General features: G+C 40.6%; 1 protein-coding gene across 1 annotated transcript; it reads left to right on the top strand.

Moving 5' to 3' along the window:
• Positions 1 to 5,612: 5,612 nt before the first annotated feature.
• On the top strand, positions 5,613 to 8,310 carry LOC147626300 (cytochrome P450 71AU50-like). The gene is made up of 2 exons (XM_086816910.1): positions 5,613 to 6,515; positions 7,531 to 8,310. Exons 1-2 carry the CDS (start codon positions 5,634 to 5,636, stop codon positions 8,134 to 8,136), a joined length of 1,488 nt encoding a protein of 495 aa, XP_086673036.1. The 5' UTR covers positions 5,613 to 5,633; the 3' UTR covers positions 8,137 to 8,310.
• Positions 8,311 to 13,338: the final 5,028 nt, after the last annotated feature.

The raw sequence follows: 13,338 nt of genomic DNA, 5'->3' as shown, positions 1-13,338 counted from the left end.
GCAAAAACTTGAACGTGTGAGTATAACACTTATGAATCGAGCATTGCATACAAGATGCAACCTGTGTGAGAAGCTGATGCTACATGCAAGAAGGTAGAACAAGTCCTCTCTAAAGTTGGATTGCACGAAAGTAGAAATTAAAAAGGACGAGAAAAAAACGGGTAAGAGTGGAAATATCCCTTGTAAACCATGCTTTGGCCGATCTAAGGCTAGGAAGTTTATATCTCCACCTCGAGATGATATACTTGTGAAACAACCAGAGAAGTATGAAGCATGGAAAAAGTTGCACCTCACTGTTCCATATTGGAGCAACGGGGGATGAATGAGGATTGCAAAGGCAAAAGTGTGGATACACCTAGATAGATTAGCAGCTCTCTTACAAAAGATTAGGTTTAGGGATGGTGATGCCAATACATTTAAAGAGATGGTTGCTAAATTTCATAACTACATGGTGGAGGCATGGACTACAAACAGCATAACACACTACATGGTCAGTATTGTCATCATTACAAAAAATTTTCATCATCGCGAATTAGTTTGTGTTTCTAATCTCTCTTCTTATATGCAGCATATACTTGAGGCACATGGTCCATACTTTCCAAATCAAGGAAGTTTAGCAGTATGGTCAACTCAAGGCATGGAACGATCTCACTCGCAAGCTCGCTCTGCTTTTCAAAAGGCAACTGATCATGGAGGTGGCATCAATGATTCCACTTCTATGAGGCAATTATTCTAATGGTGCTATAGGAGATTAGATATACGATACGAGGAAAAAAAAACAAAGGACCAAAACCTCTCAAGCAGAATTCATAAGTAGGGCACTATATGAAGTGAGAAAAGAAAGATATGAAAATAGTACAGCTAGACAATGCCTATTCTACATCACACAAGTTCAGTATTAGACTCACTATGCATGGAGTGTGCATGGAGTGTGCTAAAGATATATACATCAGTTTTCGATGCAACTTGACCAGCAGGGCCTCTAGGGCATCGGGACCCCCCATCAAATTTTGCTGGCATTCGGCCCTCAGAGCATTCCTGGCTGGAGGCTCGCGTCGTCTGGGGGCCTGAATCTGCAGATTCAAGCCCCCAGATGTGAGCCTCCGACCAGGGCTACTCTGGGGGCCCGATGCTGGCAAAATTTGATGGGGGGGTCCCGATGCCCTAGAGGCTCTGCTGGTCAAGTTGCATTGAAAACCGAAAACATTACCTTCTCTGCATCATCTATCTGCCGCTTTAATGGAGCATGCAGGTCTGCTCCTGCAATCAAGCCGCCCTCGTCTCTCTCCTGGGGGAAGGTACTGTGTATTCGGGTCAAGGACAAAAAAGGATTTCTTGCAAGCACTCAAACTCCTCATCTCAGTGATGTCATACTTTGGCAAATGCAAGAATTCCACTATCTCAAGGATTCCACTATCTCAAGGATATGTGGAGAAGCACATTGCTTACATGTCACGGATTACTCACTCTATGAGTCCTGACTTATCTATTATCTAACTTGAAATAGAAGTTACACAGGGGCTCATTGGACATTAATTGGATTTCTTATCTCAGAAAAAAAATGGGGCAATGACTCTCTGCGAGCACTGACTACAAAAGGATTATGACCATTCCACAAGATAACCACATCTATGAGAGTTATATGTGTCTCATCTCGGGTATCTTGATCCAAGCTGATCCACTCCCCTTGCAAAATTCGCCATCTTCTATATCGAAAGCGAACCCACAGAGTTTGTCTAGCAATGAAATACCTATAATCAACACAAAAATAATGGTAAGTAAATGTGACTAACACAATAGTTTATCTAAGCAATACCTATGTCAATTAAATCAAGGCATAAAAAATAGTAAAAAAGATTTACTAAGATCAGATTGGTTGATTCTGCACTCAATCATCTCATTAAAATGTGTTCTTTTGACTCGCCAAGACTCAACCAATGGCTCACTCATCCATTCCTCGGATGGACGCTTGCATTGATAAGTAATCTTTGTTTTCTTCAGAACATCACATGAACCAAACAAATGTGCGAACAATGAGAATGGAATAAACCAACTAAGATGCACATGTTTGGAGCCTGTGGTGGTGGGTTTCATAGCACTATTGATGTTAGATCTTATCTTAGACTTACATGCTCCTAACAACTCCAAGCTACCAATCAACCATTCACCACTAGACAGTGGTTGGCGGCAATGGGATATGCTGCAATCTCTGGCTTTCTACTACATACAATGAATTATAAAAAAAGATATTTTGAGTTGCAAGTTGACTTGCAGAGTTATTATCATAGATCAAAGAACCTATATCTTCATGCGAAACATGTATCTTGCTGCTCAAACATTCCACATTCTGCCATTCATGCAAAGTTGATGGATATAGAGCTGTCTCAGTAAAACAATATTGAATTAGAACAATGCAAAGATTTTTTAAAGACAACTTTGATGCAAAAGAACAAACAATGATAAAATTTAAAAACTTACTGTTTTGTTTAAACTTTTCAATGTAGTTCTCATCGTGTACAGATATTTGTTTGTGTGTATAAACATGTTGGATCAACACTTCTGTTACTGTACTTGTTCCATTAAACACTTTTTTGAACTCTAAAATTCTAGCTTTCTAATGTTTGCTGGGGTCTGCAACATCCTTACACGCTTGACCTTAAAACTCCCTCGAGTACTTGGGCGCATCAAAATCCAATCCAACTTATAGTACTTATCACAAATCCAATTACCGCCACTATCTTTCCTGTTGTGAAGACCTCCACTACAAGTATGTTACTGATGTTTTTCCTCCGTGAAGACATCTATAATAACCAAATACAAAAGTTACCTATCAGCATGTTTTTATGTGATTTTATTATTACATGTAAGTAAATTTATCCATATATAAAATTATTACTATAAACATATTATGTAATATAGCTCTGATACTATCTCATGCTATTTTATGGTTCTAGAATGTAAAAAAAATTATCCTAACGAGATCATAAACTAACAAAATATTTTCTTGTTCATAGCATTATAATTTTGGATTATAAATATAAGAATGTATTAACATTACAAACTTAATGTTCAAATCTACACTAGATATTTCTTTCCATCGATCCTACCTAGATGTCAACAATAATAATTCATTAAATGTGAAATTTTGTTTCAGTAAGTTTTTTTAATGAACTACAACAACAATAATTCATTAAAAAAACTTACAAGTGAAACAAAATTTCACATGAAATCCCTATAGAGAGCAACGTACCTAAGAATATTTGTAGCCCTCAATCATAAGGCTGTAAGAAAAGTAACTGATTTCTGGATAATAGGTGTATCTAAAGAGCTATAAAGTGCTCATTTTGGATTAGTGGTGTTCAAGTTATGGTTAATCCAAACTTTTGACCACGTGTCCCAAACTTATGGGAAATTCCCATATTCCCCAATATGGTATTTCCCCTAAAGCTCCCTTATTTATAAGGTTGCACCCATCATTCAATACCGCGTGGAGTCAAAATGATGCTCATCTTTGACTGCACCAACGAAAGCAAAGACCACCCTAGTACGAGACAAGAAACTTCTAACCTCCAGACAGGAGAACCTAAACCTCAATGCATGGACAGACCACCTGTCCAGGAGCAAGCTCCTACCTCTCCCACACACTCACAAAGAAGACTTGCTTCGAGGCTTCGCAATTTTATGCTGGGAAATACACACTCAAAGGTCGAATCTCTCGATGAGATGCAAGTACTACCTTAAATCAGCTCATTGGAAGAAGACGATGAAGAAAACATTTGGAGAGGGCCGATCAAGAGCATGAGGAACATCAATCTGAAGAAAATGATGAGTCACCTATCAATCATGACAATGGTCCATTAGATCATGATAGTGATATTGACATTGATACAGAATCCCATCTTTCCATTGAGCTTCCATTAGATATAGACATTGATGAGTAACATATATAGATTTATTACAAGATGGGATAGATTCATGATCTTAACATTGTTTCGCTTCTCAAAAGTTTTTAGCTATTTTTTTTTTCTCAAAAAGTAGCTCCAAGGGTTCTAATGGATGTTTTTTTAAAACTATAAATCATTTTATGTGGGTATATGACATATATGTTCTGCTATTTTCACTGCACAACAATGAAATCATAGTATAGTAGTGAAATTTTACCGCTATAGGCATTGCTCAGCAGAGCGAAGAAGCACTACTATGAGCGTTGTTGAACAACGTAAATTCATTGCGATAGGCGCTCCTTAGCAGTGAGATTTTGATGTTGGGCAGTGCTATTCGCCCACGGGGTAGCGAGCGGAATCCCTGACATCCCAACAAAATAAACACTACTAGAAAACATTGCTATGCTCCCAAGGTGTTGTAGTGAGTATGCAAGTCATGTTTTCAGACCTTGACTTGAGGCAGCAAAGAGTTAACTCTTACAATAAAGGTAGACCTTGGCACAAGGTATTCAACAAGGTATAACAGACAAGTTTCAATGAACAAGTATGTTGTGCCTATCTTGTATGTGGACCTCGACTTGTGGTTTGGATAAACAGATAGGATCAACTTGCACCTTCACTGGAGGTATTCAATGATTTGGATTTAATATATGATGTACAAGTGCATATTATTTTGTACCTTGACTCGAGGTATATCTGTTGGCGCCACGTAAGATAGTTAGCAATGGGGGGATCCTAACAAGGTCAGACTCAATGGAATAAAACGTAACACCACACAGGAACGAAGGCAAGATCTTACCTTGCCATGGTGGAATCGTATGACCTCGAGTTGAGGTTAAGTGTTCTAGATTCGTATCAACACATGTGTGTATCTCATTATTACTCTCTTATCTCCACTCAAGTTATATCAACGGTGTCCCATTTGCACGACATGATCCCAAGTAAGGACCCTTGTTGTACGTCCCAACTCGGGCCCTATTACCCTAATGTCACCCCTACCTCATGTAAACAATGGGCATCCAAAACTTTCCATATTGTGTCCTACCATGGAAAGTACCCTGTAAAACGCATTGATCTTTAATATAAGTCATTGTGGGAAGGAGGAAAGTCTTTGAATGTCTATGAGTGATGAGGCCTCCATACCTAAAGTCCAAGGTAGATTTGTGAATTTCAACCATACTGAGCACCATTTTCAAAGTGGAAGGAGTCCAATAAGAGGCATGGCAATCTCTACATGTAGGAAAGGATGGGCATTTGAGAATACGTTGAATGTCATGTCCTCTTTTTGACATCTTTCTAACCTACTCTCACTATCCTTGATATAATGTGCTTTGAGGTCAATGAGTGATAGGGGCCTATAATTTGGAAGTCCTTAGCAGGTTGCAAATTTCAACCTTGTGGGTATTCTTTTCAAAGTGGGACTATCCATAGGTTGCAAATTTCAACCTTGTGGGCGTTCTTTTCAAAGTGGGACTATCCATTAGTCCCTGGGTGAGTGATAGTGGCCTATAATTTTGAAGTCCAAGGCAAGGATGCAAATTTCAACCCTTCAGAGTTGGGCGCTTATCTAAAAGTCCGTGTTGCACATGTAAAACATTACCCTTTGCAAAATGCTCAATTTACTCGCTGATCTTTGATATAAGGCGGTAGAGAGGTGTTTGTATGTGTGTGAGTGATTCTAGGCAAGAAATGGAGCTGCTTCTGCAACCCGGTGGGGGGGGGGGGGTGATTGTGGTAGCGTTGGTAGGGTTGTGGTTAGCTTACCTCTGTGCGAGAAGCTGGAGGCTACCGCCAGGGCCCTTGGCTTTGCCGGTGGTGGGGAATCTGCTGCATTTGTTTGGGCACCTCCCACACAGAACTCTTGCAAAGCTAAGCGAGAGGTATGGCCCCATCTTCTACCTTCGCCTGGGATCCATGCATGCCGTGGTAGTTTCAAATGCGTCTCTGGCCAAAGAGTTTCTAGGCGCCAATGACAAGATCTTCGCAAGCCGCCCACCTTCTGAAGCCAGCTGCCGCCTGGAGTTTGGTCGGAATGGGAGGATTGGCATGGCCCCATATGGCCCCCAGTGGAGACACGTCAGAAAGCTCTGCAGTCTCCAGCTCTTCACCAACAGAAGGGTCAAGGAATTTCAGCCCCTCCAGCAGCAAGAGATCAGTCTGCTAATCCAAAAGCTTAAACACAATCAAGCAAGAAACCCCGGTGCCGCCATTGACTTCACCCATACCATAGCCACGCTCACAGAGACTGTCGCGTCCCGCATGCTGCTAGGAAAAACGCTCTCCGAAGTCAGAGACATAGCCCTGGGCGTCAACATGAAAGAGACGGTGCACAAAGCGACGCAGCTTTTCCAAGTCCCCATGATAGGTGACTTCATACCTTACCTGGGTTTCCTAGATCGCCGGCTCAAACGATCATTGGATGCGGTGCATAAGGACCTGGACGTCCTCCTCGAGGGCCTGCTTCGTGACTGCGAGGATAGGCCTGGGATATCCCAGGAGGGCGCACGGACAGTCATGCTAGATATGGTTCTCAATAACCTCGACAAGGCAGACGCCAAAACTGTCATTACGGTAAAAGGGATCAAATTATTGCATTTCATTACATTTTATTGCTTTTGTTGTATTGAAATATTTGTTTGAACTTATATTGCATTCATTACATTTTATTGTTTTGTTGTGTTGTCATTGTGAAATATTTGTTTTAACAACTAACAAAATAGTTGTCCTATATCAAAACAAACTATTGGCATACTCTGTATCTGCAATGGTAGCCTTTTGTCATTTATTCCTTACGTTGAAATTGATCTCTGTGATGCATATTGGACATTCTTTTTGGTCTATATTGGACATTCTTTTTGGTCTATATCTAGTAAGCATAACAATAAGTAAGACACAATACAAATATTGTATTTTAAACATGTCTTCCATTGATATAATTTCTACCATTTTAATGTAATGATTGTGTTAAAGCACAGATAATGGAAGATGGCTTTACCACGATAGTACGATATACTAGATATGTTAATCCAACTGAGGTTTACAAAAATATTAATATAGGACAACATTAGCACTCATTAAAAAAGAAAAATTATAATTTTTATTATCTTAAATTGGTTTTGGTTAGACATTATATAACATGTTTTAAAAAAATAGTAATGAAATCATAAATATGGATGCATGAGTGTGGTTTTTTTTTTGAGAGAGAGAGGATGATGAGATTGACTGCCTAGAGAGAGAGCCTTCCTTGACTTGGTTTTTTCAATGAAATCATAAATATGCATAATATTTATGTGCTTTTTTGGAGAGAGAGAGAGAGAGAGAGAGAGAGAGAGCATATTACCATGGTAAAAATATAGATGGGTTAGTGAATATAGTTTCCTAGGTATATAAAACTAAAGAAACTCAGGGCAAATCTTTTAGAGTTTATATGTTATGTGCTGGCATGGAAATTTTATCTTTATAACCCACTCAAAACTATAGAATAACACGCTCTTTCTAATAATGCCTTTAAATCCATGAAATATTAAAGTTTTCCCTAGCTCCAAACTTTTAATGACACTTTGTTATTTAAATTTGTGTCATGTAGGAGATGCTTGTGGGTGCAATTGACACATCTTCCACCGTACTAGATTGGGCGATGGCAGAGTTGTTGGAATGCCCCCATGCCATGCGTAGGTTTAAAGAAGAACTAGATGAGGTGGTACAACACGAGAGGATGGTAGAAGAAACCGATTTGCCAAACTTGGTGTACATGAAAGCAGTGGTGAAAGAGACGCTACGCTTGCACTCACCTTTGCCACTTCTCTTGCCACACATGTCAATGGAGGCGTGCAAAGTGGGCAAGTACACCTTACCAAAAGGTACCATGCTTTTTATAAATGTCTGGGCAATTGGACGTGATTCCAAAATGTGGGAAGATCCAGAGAGGTTCATGCCGGAGAGATTCTTAACAGATAAAGGCATCCATACGGATTTTCGTGGCCAAGACTTTGAGTTGTTACCCTTTGGCTCTGGTAGGCGAAGCTGCCCTGGTCTTCCTCTTGCTATCCCCCTTGTTGAGTCCACACTTTCGAATCTTGTTCACACCTTTGACTGGAAACGTCCTATTGGCCACAAGGTGGACTTGTCTGAGAAATTTGGGACAGTCGTAAGTCGTTCTAAGCCTTTGCTTGCCATTCCCTACTTACAATAAAGTTCTTCCAAGGCTCTTTTTTGCATAAATAAGTGTAAATTATTTGCTATAAAGTAAAGGCATGCAATCTTCATAGCATTTCTTCTATATGAATGCATCTAGATGAACTCGATACGATGGTTGGTCTACTCAAGTTGTAGTATTCTAGACTTATTGTCATCATGTAAGGACATCCAAACTTGATGTAACCATGGTTCTAATCCATTATATATATTTTGGTATCGAAACAATTCATGTGCTCTCTCAAGATGTTTAAACACAAAAGCAAGTTTACTTAATATTCTTGAAGTCAATAAAATGTTTTGATTATTTTCTTTAAATAAATTTATATTTATATTAAAAAGGGTATTGTAATACCCCTACCCTAAAATTTAACTAAAATGAGAGAAAAGGATCCTACATCGATACATTCCCAACATTGCCTTAGATGCTTGGCCTAAACAATAGCTCCCTAAGGCTCAATTAGCTAACTCTGCACCCCTAAGTAATGCAAGGATTCTATCTTGAATTCCTAACTTTAAATCTAGCTCTTTAAAACCCCTTAAATATATTATAATATGAAATTTCATTTCTAATTCGTACAAAAAAATTTGTTAACTTAGTGTTCTTGTTCCCAACAAATCTCGGGATTATAGAACTTAGCCTTGAGAGAATCGCCCACAATTGATTTTCAAACTAGGGTGAGTGTCTTTATCATGTCCATTATTATCTTCGTCATGTGCCTAAGTGTTGCGAGAAATAAAAGAGAAAGTGGGAGGTCTTAACTTTGCTTTATAGCCATAAGAAAAGTCAATGTCTTATCTGTTACAAACGATGCATATATTTACATTTTTGTTTATTTTGGTATGGACTTCAAGCCCCCACTCTAGACTCCCCTGAATCTTGAATGTGCGAGGCACCAGACTGTTGTGTTGGTCCTCACATGACTCTTGTCTGAGGCAGATGTATGTAGATTCCTTCAACACAATGCAACACTTGCCTATTGGCTCCTGAGTCAAGTATGTTCTGGCCTTCTTAAGTGTCGCATTCCCAAGAGTTCATAGTGATATTTGAATAGTCAAAGGAGGTCGATTTCATTGATTGTCATGAATTTGAGAATACGTTGAATGTCATGTCCTCTTTTTGATATCTTTCTAACCTACTCTCACTATCCTTGATATAATGTGCTTTGAGGTCAATGAGTGATAGGGGCCTATAATTTGGAAGTCCTTGGCAGGTTGCAAATTTCAACCTTGTGGGTATTCTTTTCAAAGTGGGACTATCCATAGGTTGCAAATTTCAACCTTGTGGGCGTTCTTTTCAAAGTGGGACTATCCATTAGTCCCTGGGTGAGTGATAGTGGCCTATAATTTTGAAGTCCAAGGCAAGGATGCAAATTTCAACCCTTCAGAGTTGGGCGCTTATCTAAAAGTCCGTGTTGCACATGTAAAACATTACCCTTTGCAAAATGCTCAATTTACTCGCTGATCTTTGATATAAGGCGGTAGAGAGGTGTTTGTATGTGTGTGAGTGATTCTAGGCAAGAAATGGAGCTGCTTCTGCAACCCGGTGGGGGGGGGGTGATTGTGGTAGCGTTGGTAGGGTTGTGGTTAGCTTACCTCTGTGCGAGAAGCTGGAGGCTACCGCCAGGGCCCTTGGCTTTGCCGGTGGTGGGGAATCTGCTGCATTTGTTTGGGCACCTCCCACACAGAACTCTTGCAAAGCTAAGCGAGAGGTATGGCCCCATCTTCTACCTTCGCCTGGGATCCATGCATGCCGTGGTAGTTTCAAATGCGTCTCTGGCCAAAGAGTTTCTAGGCGCCAATGACAAGATCTTCGCAAGCCGCCCACCTTCTGAAGCCAGCTGCCGCCTGGAGTTTGGTCGGAATGGGAGGATTGGCATGGCCCCATATGGCCCCCAGTGGAGACACGTCAGAAAGCTCTGCAGTCTCCAGCTCTTCACCAACAGAAGGGTCAAGGAATTTCAGCCCCTCCAGCAGCAAGAGATCAATCTGCTAATCCAAAAGCTTAAACACAATCAAGCAAGAAACCCCGGTGCCGCCATTGACTTCACCCGTACCATAGCCACGCTCACAGAGACTGTCGCGTCCCGCATGCTGCTGGGAAAAACGCTCTCCGAAGTCAGAGACATAGCCCTGGGCGTCAACATGAAAGAGACGGTGCACAAAGCGACGCAGCTCTTCCAAGTCCCCATGATAGGTGACTTCATACCTTACCTGGGTTTCCTAGATCGCCGGCTCAAACGATCATTGGACGCGGTGCATAAGGACCTGGACGTCCTCCTCGAGGGCCTGCTTCGTGACTGCGAGGATAGGCCTGGGATATCCCAGGAGGGCGCACGGACAGTCATGCTAGATATGGTTCTCAATAACCTCGACAAGGCAGACGCCAAAACTGTCATTACGGTAAAAGGGATCAAATTATTGCATTTCATTACATTTTATTGCTTTTGTTGTATTGAAATATTTGTTTGAAAAAATATTGCATTCATTACATTTTATTGCTTTTGTTGTATTGAAATATTTGTTTGAAAAAATATTGCATTCATTACATTTTATTGTTTTGTTGTGTTGTCATTGTGAAATATTTGTTTTAACAACTAACAAAATAGTTCTCCCATATCAAAACAAACTATTGGCATGCAATGGTAGCCTATTGTCATTTATTCTTTACGTTGAAATTGATCCCTGTGATGCATATTGGACATTCTTTTTGGTCTATATCTAGTAAGCATAACAATAAGTTAGACACAATACAAATATTGTTTTTTAAACATGTCTTCCATTAATATAATTTATCCCATGTTAATGTAATGATTGTGTTAAAGCACGGAGAATGGAAGATGGCTTTACTACGATAGTACGATATACTAGATATGTTAATCCAACTGAGGTTTACAATGGCCTTCTTGAGTGTCACATTCCCAAGAGTTCATAGTGATATTTCAATCGTCAAGGAGGTCAATTTCATTGATTGTCATGAATTTGTTTCATCTTGGCCTCTCATCGTACTAGTCTAATGATATGTCATTCCAATCATTGTTGTCGACGTTGTTTAGAACAAGGTTTTCTTGGCCTAGCTATTTTGACACCAAGATAAGTGAGCATGTTAGTTTTGCATTGATTCCTTGAATACTTGGATTCCTTTGAGCCTAGTGCTCTATTTTTACCGGATTGCCTTGTTGGTGCAAAATTCTTAGGGGGGGACATGAGTTGCTTAACCTTACTGACACCAGTTCAACCTGCAATGGTTCTTGTCCTAGCTTCTGCAACCTTATTCAGGTTTCTTTGACCTTTGTGTTATGATGGAAATCCAAAATCTTCTATCAGATTATTGTGTAGAGGATTCGTTAATGGCTTCTGGAGCTTGGCTCTATAGAGGGGTGGGCACTCGGACTGCTTATTGTGGCCTTTCTTGCAAATGGGCATCCAACCTTGTGATATAATGTGAATAGGATTGGTTTGCATCATTGACCTACTCATCCGTTTGGTCGGGATAAGCTACCTCTTCAGTGATGAAAAACATCGATCCAAGCTACCTCTTCAGTGCCTTTATCCGGAGATGCAGGAGAACAATGCCTTGTGGACGGTAGGTAGGGTCAAGATCATATTCTATGATGCATGTGTAAGTATCGACCACCAAGCCCAGAGTTTGGATTAAACCTAAATCTTCTTTGGCCTTCTGGAGCTTTGGAAGGATTGACACATGGCTTGGAAGGCTGATGTAGACTTGAGAACTCTAGATAAAAATGAACTATGTCAAAAATCAGGGTTTTATGTCTCTGTAGTAGGCGTGTCAGTCGGATTCCTCTTCCATCACCTTGGCCTTCATTTTCTACTAATGTGGTTGGTCTCCAGACTTGTTTGGTTGCAGCTTTGGTCGGGTCTATGCTGTTAGCCTTGGGCTTTGTGGGCAGCTGTTTGTGAAGGGAGGGCAGCTTTGGGTTTGGTACCAGACTTGTATAGCTCCTTTGAAGAATCCCTGCGCTTGAAGATTGGATGAAGAGGTCATATGCCGGTGTAATGGGTTCTTTTTGCCAGTCCTGTTGTTAAGTGGTCAACCTTGAATCTCAGCCTAACAATCATTCAAAGTGAGCCACAAGAATGCTTAGCAGGATTGTGGGACCCATTATGAGAGTTACTGTCATTTTCGCTGAGCCTTTGAAAATCTCCGTCTCTAACAAAATGGCTGGGGACAGTGAGTGTCATTTCTTCCTCTACGTTTCTCAACGTACATTCCTTCTATTGCAAATTTTCCCTCATGGTTTGCATTAACGCATACCACCGGGGGGGGGGGGCTCCCTTTTTTTCCTCATAAGGGCAATGATGCAGTGTGCATGGAGTTGTATACATTGCTAAAACTCACATACCCTGGCTAAGCACTGTTGTACCGGTTGTACTAGAAGTGAGAGCTCTCCTATGGCTAAATAGATCTGTGTGGGGCTACTTCTCTATTATTCGAAGAGGTTGTAATTGGCCTCATGAGGAAACAAAAGGGGGGTTCCCTGGCCCCCTGTTGTCTTCCTTAACGCAAACCAAAGGGGGGGTGGAGAGCCCCTCCTTTTTGTTTTCCTGATGTCAAAGGTGTATACCTACCATATGCGCTTGGAAGCTTCAGTATTCCATGTTTGACTTTTTTTTTAAAATGGAGAGTCAGCTCAAACTTAGGTGATGAATATAGTGGAAAACGTTTGCACTATTTAGTTTCAGAGTTGTCCATGAATTACTTGCCTTCGCTTCTGGTTTAGTTAGCTAGGCATGTTTTCTCTAGTAGATGTCCTACGTGAAGGTTGGATTATTTTATGGGACATTCAAGCAAATTCTTGACATTGCATGCAAGGACTAGACAAGGAGACTAGTCCTCATTGGAGGGAGTTGGATGGTGGGCCAGGGTGTTCCATCATCCTTGCAAGGTGACCTTATTGCACTTCTTGAGTCAATTCACCAAATTGGGAAGTTCTATATGCATGAAGATCAAATATGTCACCTTGTTGGAACAATGCTACTTGCACTCCTTTGATTGGCAGGCATGGGCTGTGTCATGATGCCTGAATGATATATGGTATTTGGTAGGGGTAGCTTAAGATTAGATAGCCTCTTTAAAGTTGTCAAATCTTTGGATATTTACATGCCAGCGAAATTTTCATGTTCTTTGGGGTAAAGTCAAACATGGGGCCACAAGTCATAGAGCTAGAGTTGCAAT

The sequence above is a fragment of the Cibotium barometz genome, chromosome 22, assembly GCF_041138505.1.
Source record: "Cibotium barometz isolate CiBa-2024 chromosome 22, ASM4113850v1, whole genome shotgun sequence".
Classification (NCBI taxonomy): domain Eukaryota; kingdom Viridiplantae; phylum Streptophyta; class Polypodiopsida; order Cyatheales; family Cibotiaceae; genus Cibotium; species Cibotium barometz.
Note: the sequence above shows the minus strand (reverse complement) of the source record. Positions and strands in the feature narration are given on the sequence as shown.

Coding starts and splice junctions, on each gene's coding strand:
- LOC147626300 (XM_086816910.1), top strand. CDS start 5,634: ATGGAGCTGCTTCTGCAACCCGGTGGGGGGGGGGGGGTGATTGTGGTA. Junction 6,516..7,530: donor ACGCCAAAACTGTCATTACG/GTAAAAGGGATC, acceptor TGTGTCATGTAG/GAGATGCTTGTGGGTGCAAT.